Below are 18,615 nucleotides of genomic sequence, written 5' to 3'. Positions count from 1 at the left end.
GTCAGAGTTCACCAAGCTTGAAATCTGCAACAGAGTCAGACAAACTTGCGTTTCCGGTCTGTCTCATTTGCATGCGTATGAATAGAAGTCTATGGAGCAAAAAGTGCAATGTGACGGCGGCTTAAGACATATTGCATGCTTGTCTACAATATTATTAAAAGGGGCAGGTGTATCAGATGTTATAATCGATGTAACCTTGTTAAATGTGCTTATATAATGCTGGATTTAAAAATTGGAATCATATTTATTTAGCGGAGATGCATTCATGTGGTCAAATGTAAATGGAACCGTTTACAAAAATCATAGTTATCTGATCAGAAAAAAACCTTATGAAGTGGCCAGGTGTAAACAGGCCTATGGTGTGCTTGGTAACAGGTTTGCTTAATTAGTTGTTACTTATTTTAAAGGTGCAGTATGTAAGTTTTTTACACAGTGGTTGAACAAGGTATTGCATTCCTGGTTAAAAAAAAATCAAGCGCAGGTTGCCAGATAGAGGACCAACAGGAGCGAGTCTGACAATTGAGCCTAAAGGCTGATTTAAATCTATATAAAACTGTTCTATATAAAAGATACGTCACGTGATAGAAGGAGTATTTTTCATATTAAAAGGAATTTTTGTGCTAACCAACAGCTTGAATTGATGTTAGAAATGGCTTCTGTTTCTTGAAGCTGAACAACAGGAGAAAGACAATCACCTCAGGTTCATCTCATGTGCTTCATTCAGTGTTAAAGGCTAACAATGTGAGTTGGCATTTATTGCCATACGACTAAAAGCAGCTGCAGAGAGTTTACCTCAGATCTTGAAAATAAAATAAACCGTTTGAAATTGAACTTAAGAACTTATGACCTGTGACTCAAAACAAACACATATCAGTGATTCAGCATGAACATTTAATAATGTTAAAGATGTTTAATATGTATTAATTAGATTATAAACCTTACCATTTTGTTGGGGTGTAGTGAGTGCACTATTCTGTGTTTTTGAATGGCTTTATTTAAATTTCTGTCATGTTTTGTCTGGTGCAAACAGCCAAATAGTGTTGTTAGGACACAGGGTTACAATGTAACCTGCTCAACTAATGTTTAAGTTTTAATATTTATATTATTTGTTAATTAATAACCTCATATAGAACTCTGAATCTGCCTCTCATTTCAGAGTCTGCTACTGTCCACCGGAGGTCGCATTTCAGTCACGGACACATGCAGGGCCAGAGTGGGACTCCTTTTCAGCCCTGGAGTTTTAAGCCTTAGACCGGCCCACCTCAGTTCACGACTGACTATATTAAAATAAGGTCATTTGCAATTCAGTTTCTAATGACACTATCACATCTTTTTCAAGGAAACAGCAGCTTTAGAACTTCAAATGTTTTTCATAAATATGAGAACATTAAAGGGTCGCTAAATCTCAAACACTATTCTTTAAAACATCACAATGTCCTTTCCTGCAATATCTGATCATATATTCTGTGCAAAATTCTTTATATATATCCAGTATTTTGTAACGGTGGTCACATTAAAAAAAAAAATAAAATATGTACACCTACATAAGTAACCCAAACAGTAATATATGTCTTAACACTTAAAGTGAAGAAAAAACAAAAAATAAGTTACTTAGGTGAGGTTCAAACTCCAGTTGACGGCGTTGTAACACAACATGCAAACCACTGTGTCACAATGGCGCTGTTATGCCAGTGCGTGTGGAAGAAAAAAGTATTGCACTGTCATCTGCAAGACTCTTATAACCACAGTATTACTTTCTATTGACGGCTTAATCTTTTTGTCCCCTTTTTAGATTTCTGATCAAGTTATGTCAGATTTATTAATGTAGTGAATCATCTGATTTTCATTAAGCAGAGAAAATAAATAAAAAGAGCGGAGCTGCGGCAAAATAATAAATAAAAAAAGAATGAGGCTATGCTCAAAAAAATACATAAATGAAAAAAGTGCGACTGCTGAAAGTACAAGCAGCTCAGGACACTGGCTGTTCTCTTGGCATGTTTCGTAAATACCTACAAACATATTATGATGTTTTTAATGCTTTAGAAGAGTCAAAAACGTACATACAGCACCTTTAAGTTGAGGGTAATGAACACTGTATCAATAAAAAGTTTACTCAGAATTTGAACTTTTGAGTTAGTAGTTTTATAAGGATGCACCATCTTAATGACAGCTGAAGCTATATTATGCATTATGTCAGCACATCTGCACACAGATTATGATTAATGGGTAATTGAATAATTAATAAATTACTGATAAATTGACTGAGATTTCACTTAAGACATGGTAGACTGCCAAAGCCTACCTTTCTCACTGCCTCTCTATAATCAATATGCATCATTTGTTCATGTTCTCTCCTTCATTTTCTTTATTAATCATTTTCACTATCGAATTTGAATGCTCCATAGCACAGAATAAATTAATAAATGCATCATACCTGTGAGTGACCATTGACCACCACCTCCTCTGCAAACCTCACTTTAACAGGGTTGGACTTCAGCTTGGCTCTCTTCTCTGGAGTTATAAAGGATGACTTTGGTCCCTGAGACACATTAGACAGAGTTATGGCATAAAGTACAGAGCAATCAGTAATATAATATATCAACAAACATTGAAAAATACAGGATTGCTTTGGCATTTGACTGAAAAAAGCAGTCATGTTATCTTGTGTTCTGAGAGGATGCCTGATGTCTATGAGAAGGTTCTGGGAGGTCATTTTTGGATTACATTTTGATGACTTTTAGAATGACTAAAATAATATTTGAGATGATGTGCATTGAGACTGATTTGTCCAGTAGTCTAATAAATTACATAATCTTTTGAGGCAAAGTCAAATATTAATCAGCTATAGATACAGATAGGTTTCAGATAGTAAGATATACTGAATGATTACCATTTTCAACAAATATAATGGACTTTTCATGGTATATATCATGGTAATTGGTTTTGTTTGTACATTATGTTAGGGCTGCACAATATTGGAAAAATCTGATATTGAGATATTTTATTTTTCTTAGATAAATATTGTGATATGAATACAGTTTTAGAAAGATAGTTTGAATGGTACTATTTGACCGTTTTCTGGGGAGTCTAACAGTTTTCAGGTACAGAAATTGAATAATCACAATACAGAAAATGCTTTTCTTACTTTGCCTTGCTTCCATATATATATATATATATATATATATATATATATATATATATATATATATATATATATATATATATATATATATATATATATATATATATATATATATATATATATATATTTGTTTTGTTTTAAACTTTAGAAGAACAAGCCAAAATTAAAGGTTTTACATTATAACAAGCAAAATTATCTGCAGTGGGGTAAGTAAAATAATCTTGTTTTTGCTATGAAATGTAAAAGCTTGGACTAGAAACAAACAAAATTCAAGTCAGCAAATGTTTTAGTTTTGTCTTGTAACATAAATCGAATAATTTCTGTATAAATACAGATATTTATATACAATTATTTAGCTTCTGTTCAACTATAATCCAGACTCAACATTGCATATCTTGCAATGTGACTATTGCGAATGCACACATTGCAATAATCATGCTGAAACAATATATTGTGCAGCCCTACACTATATACTAATTTAAATGCATGAACACAATAAACCAGGTGATTTACTCAAATTTGAGCTCTTTTACAATAGAAAGAATGCTTCAAAAATAAAATGTTGTAATTGTATTCAAGCTATTTTAAATTAAATGTATAAAAAAAACAACTTTAAATAACAACTCAACATAAAATATTATTTCAAAGCATCTTTAAAGTAAATTATACCACATAATAAGCGAGCAAGCAAAATGCAAATATATATATATATTTTTAATGTTTGTTTAATGTTTATTTCTTATTATTAAATACTTTATTTAATCATTCATTCATTCCTTCACTCATTTATTTCTATGCTGTCCTTTGCAGCCTACATTTTGGTCATTATATCGACTTGGTGCCATAATGCAGTCTAACACCACATCCTCTTGCCCATGCCCCAATGGAACAGTGAAAGAGAGAAAGCCTGTGTGCACAAATATACTTACCAATGTATTTCTCAGGACAGTCAATATTACTGTGTTCTGACATTCTCTATAAACAAATGAAAATGAGTACAGTGAATTAGTGAAACAGATAAAGCTAAAGTTTCAGAAATCTGCACTGAAAATACAAATTCTAATAAAATTTAGGTACATGAAAATAATATAAAATACTGGGTAATGCTGGACATTTGGGCACTCAGATATAGCTGGTTTTGTAGTCTCTGATAGGGCGAGTGTCAATCAGCTCCCTATATCATGAATCAGTAAGATGTGTACACAAATTCGTTCACTGGTAAGGTCTTTGGTACACTACATATTGAGACATTATATTTATATATATGTATATATATATATATATATATATATATATATATATATATATATATATATATATATATATATATATATATATATATATATATATATATATACGTCTTTTGTGTGTCATCATGTTTGTTAAGTTGGTTCAACTTTTGTGCTTCAGAACTTCTGTTTGAGTCTGTGTATAATAAAAGTTTATAATGTATATTTTGCTAGCGCACATTATCATTCTTTAGGTAAACAATTAATCCATGCAAGCTAATCCGCTGAAAAAAAAGGTTTGTTTTGGTAATCTTCAATCAAAGTCTTACCATTTGCCTCTGTGTTTGGAGAGGCGATCCTGTCAGTTTGATAGCTTCAGCCACGATATTCCTAACCATTTTACCATAAGTTTGCTATGAGGGAATGATGTGCAAAAAGAAAGCCTTGCCCCCTACTTAATATTCTGTTTCAGTTGGAAGTACATAAATATACTGAAATAAATGTCTCAGCAACTTCCAGATCTCACAGAGGGTATCAATGCTCCCTGACCTTCATGGTGCATTGCAGGACTTTCCATTCATTCATTTTCCTTCAGCTTAGTCCCCTATATATCAGGGGTCGCTTACTCCAGGTACTTATTCCAGCATATGTTTTACGCAGCAGATGCCCTTCCAGCTGCAACCCAGTATTGGGAAACACTTATACACTACGGCCAATTTAGTCCATCCAATTCACCTATACTTCATGTCTTTAGACTGTGGGGGAAACCAGAGTACTCGGAGGAAACCCACGCGAACTCGTTCAATTGAATTCAATTCAATTCAATTCATTTTATTCATTCATTTTCCTTCGGCTTAGTCGCTTTATTTTTCAGAGGTCACCACAGCGGATACACAGCGGATGCCCTTCCAGTCCATACACTCTCATTCACACACATACATTATGATCAATTTTAGTTTATTGAATTCACCTGTACCATGCTAACCACTGAGCCACTGTGTCACCCCTTAATTTAATTCAATTCAATTCAATTCTATTCAATTCAAGTTTATTTGTATATCGCTTTTCAAAATAATTATTGCTTCAAAGCAGGTTTACAAAAGCTGCACATTATTGCATTACAATCAAAATCAGAAAAGTTAGGGTTATTATTTGCCAAACTTTATTAGTTACTAATGATTTTAACAAATTACAGTTTTTCTTAGTCGTTTACACACAATTACTTGTACTTCAGACAAAATGACTACAACATGTAACTGATGCACCAACCCCCTGAACCAATTCTACTAAACTACTAGCACAATTCCTGCTTTACACATTGCAGATTTAAAACGCACTTTTTCAAAACACTACACACAATTCTCTGCATTTAGCACAGTTTTCATGCAAAACATTTTTTACAAGGAACACACTGTCATTCAGAATTGTAAAGTCAGTTGCCCTACTTTGCATACTAACTCATCATCACATAGGTAAACACCTGTCTCACATAATTGCAATTTAGAAATCGGAGCTCATCTGGTTTACTGCCCACCCACATTTTTCAGTTGTTTATCTCCCTCTATATTCTTCATTCTTCAATCTTATTGAGGATTTTTTTTTCTGCCTGGGGATGGAAAGTGTATGACCAAAATCCACACACACGTGTACCTCTTCTCCAAGCTATAGCAGTTGATGTTTTTCATGGCTGGATTCACCATGTAAGGTAACATTTCCCCTGGTGCTTGGCCAGACCAAAACAGAAAAGAGGATGCAGTATAGCTGTTTTTTTTTTTTTTTTTCTAATTTTTTTACTGTACCTGTATTCTGTAACTACATCTGTTGATGGTATATGTAGACCATGTTATGTGCAACTTTGTGTTGGTTGGGATGAACACTGTGTACACTGTTTTGTGGGAAAAATACAGTAAAATATGTTTGGTACCGTGTATTTGTGTGTTTTATATAAAAACAATATTCTGAAATATTTTACAATGCACTTATGTAGGCCTATGTACTGTCTGTAGAAAGTGTAACACTGAACAAAAAAGGCTTACAGTAAGTCATTATGATGAATGGAGAAGAAGTGGACATAGTGTTTTACATTAAGCACATCAGTGATCAACTGGTTCTTACAAATGTCTATTCATGTGATGGTTTGTGTGTGTCATTTGAAAACAAAATGCCCTTTTGAGAAGAAATTACATTGTTTTGAATGTAAAGTTTAATTTTGCAGACGAATGCCCAATGTTTGTGTGTTTTGTGATTTGTGTGTAGAGTTCTGACATTATGAGACATGCTTTCAGGAAATGTGTGTAAACAATTGGGAAAAACTGTAACTAGTAAGTAATTACTAATAGCTTTTAACAGTTATACAAACATAGTTAACCTGAAGTTATAGTATATAGGTAAAGTCTATGTTCAATGGAGTAAACGTTTCAGTGCATTTAAAGCATTGTTCAATTTTGGTTTATGCCTAAGATGTCTGACTGCCCTGATCAGTGCCCTTACTATTAAACAAGAGAGCTGATTGAGACACACCCATAGACACACACAGTAACATACCTGATGATGTCAGCAGCCTGCTCTGTAGAAAGATCCTCAACAGTAATGTTGTTTATTTTGAAAAGTTGGTCACCAGGAACCAGTTTTCCATCAGCAGGGCCTCCTATTTTAAAAAAAAGGCAATCGTTTATGACACTGCAGCTGTCAATCTGTGTTTTAGAACTCACCTATTGAACTAAATTCTTATAGTTACCATTTTACCATTTATGTTGTTCTAGTTAGTGGTTAGTTATTTGGCTGTAGGGTAACCAGATGGCTTCAGCTATTTAGGCCTTCAGCAATTCTAAATAGTTTTTCCTATGTAATTGTATCTTATGATAGGTAAAAATGTTTTTTAAAATGTAAATTTGTCTCGAGCTTTGTAAAAGTGTTTCATATATTGTAATATTGTTTTGCACTTCCTGGTCACTGTTACTTCCTGCAGACACTACTTAATATGCCAAAACATTCAGCCAGAATTTTGCTGTGCATGGAGCAAATACAAAGGTTTGAACACTCAAATCTGTGATCAGGAAACATTTATAAAATGTAATCTGGTTTTAAATTGCTATAGACAAAACCCTAACACTTTACATGAAAGCCCCAATTTTTCTAATTATTTAATAGTTTAAAGGGACAGCCTAACCAAAGATTGATCATTTAGTCATTATTTACTCACTCTAATATAATAAATGAATAATACAAAAATGATGTTTGAATCAAATAAAAAAAACATCTATTGTGTTGAGCTGGAGAAATAAATGTTCACATTGTAATGACATGAATAAATCTGACCACAAAACCTGTTGATGTTTGTTGAAATCGATATTTATACATGATTTGGCTTTGCACTGATGTACGTTTATAGTATTGGACAATATTTACGCAAGATATGACTATTTGAATATTTGGAGTATGTAAAAATCAAAATATTGAGAATATCATTATGTCCAAAATAAGTACTTATAATACTGTACATATATTATAAGTACTTTAAAAAGAAATGCATATTAATAGTCAAAAATTAAGTTTAGATATAAATACAGTTGGAAATTTACCAAATGTCTTCATGGAACATGATTGTTTCATTCTAATGATTTTTTGGCATAAATGAAAAATCAGTAATTTGGACTCTTTTAATTTTGGCTTTTCCAAAAAAAAAAAAAAAACAAGACTGGTTTTGTAGTCCAGAGTAATAAAAACTATAGAATAAAAAAAATAATTGAGTGAACTATTCATACAACATTTTAAACTTCTGTTACTGTTATAATAATGCTAAAGTTCACAGTGTATAAACAAATGTTAAAGTCTTTAACAGGCTATATGCACAGCTTGAGATTTTCAGCTAATGATGAATATTCGGTGAAAGCTTAATGTGGCTATCTTCAATTTCATAAGGTTCCTTTTTCACCATCGATATTGTAATGTAATTCGAATATATTCAGTTAAACAGACTTGAGCATCCATTTGGTTGTTAAAGCGTAAAAAGAGACGAAAGACAGTTTGAATGCAGCCGCCGTCATTAGCAGTCACTCCATTAATTGCCACATGTTAAAGACATGGTGTGGAAAAATATAAATTAATGCAGTTCTTCTTGTTTGGTCTGATACCCACTTTATATTGAATCTCAGCCAGGCAGTGACTATTGCTGTTTTGAATGAAGTTGAATGACAATTAACCGAAAGCCCTGGGGCTGGTGGACTGAATTTAAAAGTCTGTGTGCATATACCCCATTTGTTAGTAAATGTTTAGTTAAATAGTTAAAATTAAAAAAAATGCTATATAGTAGCATTGTTCATTGTTTAGAAATTAAAGCTTATTGTAAAAGCAGGTGTTTTTTATGTAACTGTACCTGATTGGTACCATTTTTGATCTGGCTGAAGTTTCTTTGAAGAATAAAAGTATTACCACAATTTCCTTTATTTTTGCATTAATGGAACCTTGTTTTGTAGCTAATGCAAAGTAGCTGTTTTATTGATTTTTATGAAGGCTTTGAGTGCTGTGTAATCAAAATTTATCTTATAAAATGTAAATCTCAGCAAGTTTTTTTTAACTCTATAGTTTAAGGCCAGTGGCCCTCTGCCTGTTACCCTTGTAAATGTATTCACAGCATCTAATGGAAGCTTATTGGAAGTCACACAGTTGAGCCTTAAAGGTAACCAAGTCCACCTGGCTATTATCTAGTGCTTAGCTTCAGTGTGTTCATTCCACGTGAGGAGGAGAGGCTGCCAATAGCTCAGAGCAGTCTAGGCATTAAACCCCAAAATACAATATATTATAGTGAACAATATTTAATAAGTGTAATTATCATATTCATTCATTCATTTATTTTCTTTTCGGCTTAGTCCCTTTATTAATCAGGGGTCACCACTGTGGAATGAACCACCAACTTTTCAAGCATATGTTTTACGCAGCGTATGCCCTTCCAGCTGCAACCCATCACTGGGAAACACCCATATACTCTTATTCACACACATACACTACGGACAATTTAGCTTATTCAATTCACCTATACAGCACCTGGAGGAAACCCACGCGAACACGGGGAGAACATGCAAACTTCACACAGAAATGCCAACTGACCAAGCCGGGGCTCGAACCAGCAACCTTCTTTCTGTACAGCGATCGTGTGACCCACTGTGCCACCGTGACGTCCTAATTATTTTATATACATATATAATAATTATAAATTCACCTGTGATAAAATCTTGTCCTTATTATTAATACAAATTTTTAATGATTAATTATATAAAAATGTTTTCTAAATGACCTTTGTTGTTAATACAATGTAAGAAAATTGAAACACTTTAGCAGTGATAAAACCCATTGTGCCTTTAACAAAATAAGAGGAAAAATTACAAATGGCATGATATGATATATTTTTATTTTCTGTCTGGAAAAGTCAAGGTTTTAAACCCCCCAGAATTTTCTGATACAGTATGGTTCCTATGGTATTTGTACAGTTTTTTTAACATGTTTTTTGCAACTATTTTATTTAGTTTGTTAGGGCAACAGTATTTCCAGCAGAAAATGACCCTCCACATCAAAAGCTACTGTTCCAAAATATTCTAAATGTTCCTTAAAATAAAATATATTGTGTTCAGCCGAGGAAAAGTTTTTTTTTACCTAGATATTTTAAAAGAACATATTTTAGAGTAGTACAATACCGTGATACCGTAAAACCGTGATAATGTGATATTTTTATCCAAGGTTATCATACCATCACAATCTTGTACCAGCCTATGCCTGTCCTGAGTAAGATATTTTACATAAAATATGTTTACATATATAAATTTATTTAAAATGATTGTTAAAAGTTTGTTAACCCTTGGTTATATCTTGGAATAAATGAGAAAAAAAGGGATTGAGAAAAACTGTAGGTTCCTGGGGGGTGAAAACTTTTAAACAGGATGAAGATGTTCAGTTTTTTCTTACTTTGTTGAAATATCATTTAGTACTGCTCTTCAGAAATAAGAGAAGATATGTGCATGTTTGCCAGATGACAAATTAAGTACAATTTACCTTGATCCTCAAATTCCAAAAGTTTTCACCCCCTGTTCTTATTGCATAATGTTTCCTTCTGGACCATCGGTGAGGGTTTGAACAGTTGTATTTAAGACACTCAATTGTCAAAAAGTGCAAAAGATGGATCTGAGGGTTTAAATAAGGGTTTAAATATGCAAAGATGCTGGAAAACTGAGGCATTTGCAGGACAAGGAGGATTTTTCTAAAGAACAGCAAAACAAACAAAGGTCTTATGAACAAAGAAAATCCAAGTTTGCAAACTTCAGATTTTCTTCATTTTAATTGTTTATTTATTGTCTAGTCAATTATATATGTAAATATCTTTTATGTAACATTTCTTATTTAGAACAGTACTTAACAAAAAAAAAAACATGCAGTTTGTATGATATTTCTTGTTTTGTTAAACTTATTCACATGCTGCTTGAAAGTTCACAAACTTACTGCAATATACATGTTAAAAAAATGTGATGATTGTGTGTGTAATGTACCTTCTGTCACGTCCAGCACCTGTGGTGGTGTGTGTGTTGATACAGTAAAGCCATGGGAGTTAATGGTGGAGTCAAGAGGGATTTTAACAGTGACTCGAATTGGGCAGCTCCTCTGCTCCTGAGAGCCATTGTCAGTAACCTGTCCATCTTCTAATACACGTTCTCTGTGTACAGACAGTGTGTGTGTGAGTGTGTGTGTGTGTGTGTGTGTGTGTGTGTGTGTGTGTGTGTGTGAGAGAGAGAGAGAGAGAGAGAGAGAGAGAGATACAGTAATCTTGTTTAAATACAACAAAAAAGAAAATGTACTACTCCATACAATGTAAGAAAGTAAGGGTTACCGGCTGATGGACTCTCTGGAGCGGCGAAGCCAGCGTCCCACCACCTGCTCTACTCTGCTGGTCCTGCGGGATGGTGAGCGACTGCGGTCCCGCTCCTCCATTTAGCTGCACAACGAGTGAAAGCTCACCATTGGACCACTGATTAGTGCAAAGAAAAAAGATAAACGTTAAAACTATTCAATTTACATTTCAATCAACATCTATCCATCCATCCATCCATTTACACAAATTAAGTTAGATAATTTATTTTTTTTTTAAATTTAAGTGGATTGAACATAAACATCTATCTATCTATCTATCTATCTATCTATCTATCTATCTATCTATCTATCTATCTATCTATCTATCTATCTATCTATCTATCTATCTATCTATCTATCTATCTATCTATCTATCTATCTACCTACCTACCTACCTACCTACCTACCTACCTACCTACCTACCTACCTACCTACCTACCTACCTACCTACCTACCTACCTACCTACCTACCTACCTATCTATCTATCTATCTATCTATCTATCTATCTATCTATCTATCTATCTATCTATCTATCTATCTATCTATCTATCTATCTATCTATCTTAATAAATAGATTAATTGATTAAAATTATAACATATTAACATAATATATCTTAAAGAACTTGGGGGGTTTTTTACTACAATTTACAGAGGACGCTTACTTTTCAGGGTAACAACAATAGTTTATGTAATTAAAAAAGACTTGTTAAGTATATTTACATTAAGAATTATATCTCCAAAACCATTTAATTTTACTCCACCGTCAGCAAGATGTTATTAATTTAAATACAATTTCAATACATCCGATAAAAGACGATCCTAAAAATGTGGAAATTATTGAAATAGTTTAAAATCTGAAGGGATCTTCAAATATTTAGATCAGAAGTTATTAAATAATAACAGGTTATATGCTGTATATATATTTTAACTTCTAATGTATGGTCTTATAATCTTTAAATTCTATTGTATGGTCATAATAACTGCACAAAGCCGATATAATATCTCCTTCGGTCAATTAATTAAGCAAAATAAGCAAAATTGTATGTAGATAGTGCACATCTGTGACTGTTTGGAACATTTCTCTGTCCGCATCCTGTATCATCATGTAAGTCTGCACACTTATCCAGGTTGAGCATTTACAGTATCTTCATAATGGGCAAGCAAAATTGTGTGTACAGCAGTACTGATAATGTGTGGTCACCTTATTTTTTTATTATAGGGCTATGAAAGATTGTTTTTATGAAGCAGTTTCTTATATATATATATTGTGGTGATGTTGCAACATTGCTTTTGATAAAGGGTGCTTGTATCAAATATGTACCACTAGGGAATGTGAGAGACAATCTGGAGCCACATGGTCAAAAGAGAAGGACCGACAAAGACAAAGAGGCAAATAAAATAAACTGTGACAAAAAAAGCGAGAGGGAGATCTCAGGAGATCATGAGTCATGAACACATTATGTTCTCAGATTTCACAGGATTGGGATCTCACTTTACATTTATTTTACTGCTGTCGGCCTCGTTATCACTACTGCAAACACCATATCAAAGGCTAGCATAATTCTGACTGGATGCGCAATAGTGACATGCCTACTGTTACAACACCCTAGAAATAATAATACGCTAAAAAAGCCAAGCCAACCAGCAACATTACAACCATTAATTCATTGAGCGTCGCATCATGGTACAAATGTCTCATGAGAACCTTCTTATTCACTGCTCCTGGAGGGTGGAATGATCTTCCATACCCCATCTGAAATGCTGGATAACTGACAGCCTTGAAGAGATAACTGATATCTGATATCTGATAACTGATGACCATTTGACAACTCTACTCAACTCCAACTCTTTTTTTGTAGAATACATTTTATATAATCAGGCAGATTACTGCATGCATTGACATATCCTTTGGTAAACACCTTCAGAATATCCATATAAATAAAATTGTGAAGTTAATGCTGCTGAGGTGTTTATTGTCACAATCACCAGGTATCCAGCCTGTGCAGATCGCTGGTAAACACACAGTTTGCTAACAAACTCCAAATCCGCTGTTACATGGACTACAGATCCAGTCATGCACCACACACACTCACACCGGTTCCTGATCCTGACTGATTGCAAACACACAGCTGGAGGATTGTCAAAGACTGATTACATGGACTATTTATACAGCGCACACACACACACACACACACACACACATCAGCGCTGAGTCTTGTTATACTGAACCGTGGACATTACGATGGGGTTTTTCTTGCCTTGCCTTCCGTGTTTGAACCTTGCTTTGTTTTGTTTGCTTTATGTTGTATACTGCCTGCCTTTTGATCATCTGCCTGTTTATTGACCAGGACTCTGGATTGCCCGTATACATGCCGTATGTTTGCTCCTGTGCTGACTGTTGCTTGCCTGACCATTCTCTGCATAATAAACCCTGCGTTCTGATCCGCACTTCCTTGTCAGCGTCTGCTTCACATTACATACATAAATGTTACATTTAATTAATTAATCAATTTAATCCATTAATCAGTGTCTTTATTATTTGCTCATGCTGTAATTAATGAATTTAGATGTTCATGAGTCATACTGTACTTTTCACAATGTACGATTAACCACGTGTAAGGTTAGCCTCAATTACAACATATTAATAAACTACTATTGTAAAGTGCACAGCTGTTTGTGTAATTGTACAGCGAAAACACGTCAACTAAGAAGCTGTTTTTCTGCCAATTTAGTCTAAAAATATTTCAAATAACTAAACCATAATGTCTAACCATAACAATTCCTCTAACACAAAAAGGAGAAACTCAGTAGCAAAAAATGAAAATAACAGTTTGTTTTCTGAAGAGTTTCCAAAACAGTTTGTACCTCAGGCAGTTTGAATTATGAATAAGGAAAACACCCCTTGACCATGATGCACCTGCCTTTTTTTTTCCACATTACTGCTACAAATCTGTTTCTGGTCTAATGTACTTTTCCAGTTATTGTTATATTGTTGCCTGATTAAATATTAATCATATTAATAATAAATTATAACATATACAGAGCAATCCTGCCAAAGCATGTGTTCCCTAAAAAATGGCATTTATAGATCCCTTCTTTTAGATTTCTAAAGGAAAATAGGGCTGATTCAACCAAAAATAAATATTGAATTATACTATTTACTGTTTTTGTTCACAATAGAAGATATTTTGAAGATTGTTGGAAACCTCTAGCCACCGACATCCATAATATAAAATAAAAAACATGTGAAAGTCAATTTCTGCCAGTTTCCAACATTTTAAAAATTATCTTTTAGGTGAACTTGCTCTTTAAAGCGGACCAATTATGCTAATTTTTACAAGATATAAAATAAGTCCCTGCAGTGTGTTTGTGAAGTTTCGACTCAAAATACCCAACAAAATAATGTTTTTTTTAACTCTGTGAAACTGCCCCTTTTAGGTGTTGGTCTTAATTGTGCCATTTTGGTGACTGTTGCTTTAAATTCAAATGACATTGTGTTCCCAGTACTTTTTTCTAATGAGGGTGGAGCTACAAATGCCTGTGTGTCAGCATAGTGGTGGATTCAAAAACAAGACTAACTACCTAATGAGGGAGAGATCGTCACTAATGGGTGGGGCTTTTCCCCTCTGATGATATGCATAAAAGCAGAATGATAATCAAAATGTTTCTGCAGACTGCTTTTATGAAGTGTGATTACAAAATAGTTAATTGATAAATTTTTACCATTGAAAACTGGTTATAACTCCTTATAAAAGTTTTTTTTTTTGCATAAAAGCCCCTTTAAGAACAATAGAATCCCCTCACCTACCATTCCATCTAGAGCAGTGGTGCCCAAACTCAGTACTGGAGGGCTGGTGTCCTGCAGATTTTAGGTCCAACTTGCCTCAACACATGCATGGATGTTTCTAGAAAGCCTAGTAAAGTCTGAAAGCCAGATTAGCTAGCGCAGGTTTGTCTGATTGTGGTTTAAACTAAACTTTGCCAGACACCGGCCCTCCAGGACCGAGTTTGGGCACCCTTGATCTAGAGGATGAAGCACTATATATTGTTGAGGCTTTTTTATACAGAAACCAATTTTTCAGCTCTACTTTATATATTATTCATGCTTCAGTACACTCTTAATCAATACATATCTTTTGTACATATGGCCTAATATCAATGCAAGATCAGGAGCCACTGAAAGACCTTATGATTATATTATATACTAAAGATGGAGGGATTAAATTATGAGTAGGAGTCTGTGAACTGCTAGATCCCTAAAATGGTGCTGGGAATTAAATCTATGTTGTAGCATTGAGATACAGGCCCACATTCACTGAATTTCACAATGAACATTTCAGCTTACTGCTTTCTCTCTCTCTCTCTCTCTCTCTCTCTCTCTCTCTCTCTCTCTCTCTCTCTCTCTCTCTCTCTCTCTCACACACACACACACCCTGTCTCTCTCTCCTCTCTCTATATTAGATTAGTGGCCTGTAGAGTGGGGTTTAATTCCCCCTCACGCCCATGTTCCCTCATAAAAAAAGGTCTGCTCATGCTCTCTCTAAGAGAAATAATAGCTGTATTCTACCATTAGCATGGGCAGCTAACACTAATGGCTAGGTTGAACTACTTAACGTACAGTAAGAATAGTCTACAATTTATACACATTCACATGGTAAGATTACGGGCAGTGGACCATTCAAGACATGTTACATTAGAGATGAGCGGTGTTTTATATATAACAGCCTCTCTTTAGTGTTTACTTTTAGCTGTCCCCGCCTCAACCCAATATTTAAAGAAACAAGTTCTGAAAACATTTTGTCCTACTGTCATTATTCAACAATAAAAATAGAAAGATGGTCTTTGCTAAGATTATAAGCATTTTAAAATGCATAATCTACATACTAGTCTGATTACTGTAGGCTACATACTTCAGCACTGGCTACAATGTAAGAAAAGTCTATCTAGTTAGTTGCATAAGCTGTTATAACATGAACAAATATGTATCATTCTGACACTACCTAAAGTTTTTGCGTTGTACTGTTAATCTTGATATAGGAGCAAATAGCAGAGACCAAATGAACTGTTAAATTGAACCTTACAGACCTTAAGACATACACTTACTGGCCACTTCTTTTGGGTACACCTATCCAACTGCTTATTAACACAAATTTCTAATCAGCTAATCACATGGCAGCAACTCAATGCATTCAGGCATGTAGACATGGTCAAGACAATCTGCTGCAGTTCAAACTCAGCATCAGAATGGGGAAGAAAGGTGATTTAAGTGACTTTAAATGTCATCAGTAAAGGCAACAGTAACTCAAATAACCACTCGTTACAACCCAACCCAGCACAACACATCGAACCTTGAAGCGGATGAGCTAGCAGCAGAAGACCACAGTAGGTGCGACTCCTGTAAGATAAGAACAGGAAACTGAGGCTACAATTCGAACACGCTCACCAAAATTGGACATTAGAAGATTGAAAAACGTTGCCTGTTCTGATATGTCTCAATTTCTGCTGCAACATTCGGAGGGTAGGGTCAGAATTTGGCGTCAACAACGTGAAAGCATGGATCCATCCTGCCTTTTATCAATGGTTCAGGCTGGTGGTGTAATGGTGTGGGGGAGATTTTCTTGGCACACTTTGGGCCCCATTAGTACCAATTGAGCCTTGTGTCAACGCCACAACCTACCTGAGTATTGTTGTCCATGTCCATCCCTTTATGACCACAGCGTACCCATCGTCTAATGGTTATTTCCAGCAGGATAACGCACCATGTCATAAAGCGCGAATGATCTTAGACTGGTTTCTTGAACACGACAACGAGTTCACTGCATTCAAATGGCCTCCTCAGTCACCAGATCTCAGTCCAATAAAGCACCTCTGGAATGTGGTGGAATGTGGCATCATGGATGTGCAGCCGACAAATCTGCAGCAACTGCGTCACGCTATCATGTCAATTTGGACCAAAATTCTCTGAGGAACATTTCCAGTACCTTGCTGAATCTATGCCATGAAGGATTAAAGCAGTTCTGAAGGCAAAAGAGGGTCCAACCCGGTACAAGTAAAGTGTACCTAATAAAGTGACCGGTCAGTGTATATGGTAAAAAAGACATTTACACTTATTTAAATTTCAAGAGAGAATTGTTTTTGGTGTTGAACATATCAAATAGGATAAATCATAATTAACATTTCATTCATTCATTCGTTTTCTTTTCAGCTTAGTCCCTTTATTAATCAGGGGTCGCCACAGCGGAATGAACCGCCAACTTATCCAGCATATGTTTTACGCAGCCGATGCCATTGCAGCTGCAGCCCAACACTGGGAAACACCCATACACTCTTGCATTCACACACACATACACTACAGCCAATTTAGCTTATTCAATTCACTTGTACCGCATGTTTTTGGACTGTGGGGGAAACCGGAGCATCTGGACAAAACTCACGCGAACGCAGGGAGAACATGCAAACTCCACACAGAAATGCTAACTGCTCCAGCCAGGGCTCGAACAAGCGACCTTCCTGCTATGAGGGAGGCAATAGTGCTATTTTGTATTTACTAATAAAATACAGTTAACACTTTAAGGTGTGCTTGTTACAGTGTAACTATTTAACTACTGAGTAATATTAATTCATCGCATGTACTTACTATATGGTTAAGGTTTGAATGCTGGTTAGGTCTAGGGGGTGTTTATTTAAAATTATGCATAATTAATTTATAATTACTACAGTAAGTACATAGAACGTGTAACAAGGACACCTTATTAAAAGTGTAACCAAAATGTCTATGATGTTATTCAGGATAAAGTATCATATTTCACACATAATTGTGCCTTAGTTTAAACATGAGCACTAGCAATGCCAGCAAGAACTAATAAAATGTATACATTGAATGTAAAGTCACGTTGAATCAATGCATCTGCCAAGAGCATGAATGTATTGGATCAATTAAAGTAAATGTCTCCACAATACTTTAAGAACAATGTACAACCTTCCAATTTGCTTTAAGAAAATCATGAAACAACTGATCAAACTCCAGAGTTAGATACACACTAGCAAGTAGTTACTAAGCCTCCACTGTGGACTTGTTCCAACTTAAGCACTTAAAATTAAGAGGTAATTATTGGTATTTTTCTATCAGGACATTTAGTTTATGCTTCTTTTAACCCTAAAACAACAATGTGAAACAACAATGTGAAATATAAACACTGTACATTTTTAACTCAGTACAATACAGTTCCCTAATTTTATAGTCCTTTCTAGAGTGTACGTACATGTACAGAGTATCAGACAGACGACCCTAAGGTTACTGACAAGTTTTCTAATTGGATTAGGTTTGTAAAGGCAGGGACAGAGTGCAA

At 34.6% G+C, this 18,615-nt stretch overlaps 1 protein-coding gene across 1 annotated transcript in view; it reads right to left on the bottom strand.

Annotated features, from left to right (window-relative positions):
* LOC130230848 (FERM and PDZ domain-containing protein 1) overlaps window positions 1–18,615 on the bottom strand; it is a 50,353-nt gene that overhangs the window by 18,862 nt on the left and 12,876 nt on the right. The window contains exons 3-7 of the mRNA XM_056460137.1: window positions 11,246–11,383; window positions 10,908–11,071; window positions 6,916–7,018; window positions 4,072–4,117; window positions 2,435–2,539 (exon numbers count right to left, since the gene is read on the bottom strand). Coding sequence (XP_056316112.1) covers window positions 2,435–2,539; window positions 4,072–4,117; window positions 6,916–7,018; window positions 10,908–11,071; window positions 11,246–11,346 — 519 coding nt within the window. The 5' untranslated portion in view covers window positions 11,347–11,383. The remainder of the gene's footprint in view (window positions 1–2,434; window positions 2,540–4,071; window positions 4,118–6,915; window positions 7,019–10,907; window positions 11,072–11,245; window positions 11,384–18,615) is intronic.

This window comes from Danio aesculapii, chromosome 1 (assembly GCF_903798145.1).
Source record: "Danio aesculapii chromosome 1, fDanAes4.1, whole genome shotgun sequence".
NCBI lineage: Eukaryota > Metazoa > Chordata > Actinopteri > Cypriniformes > Danionidae > Danio > Danio aesculapii.
This window is presented reverse-complemented; position numbering and strand designations above follow the sequence as displayed.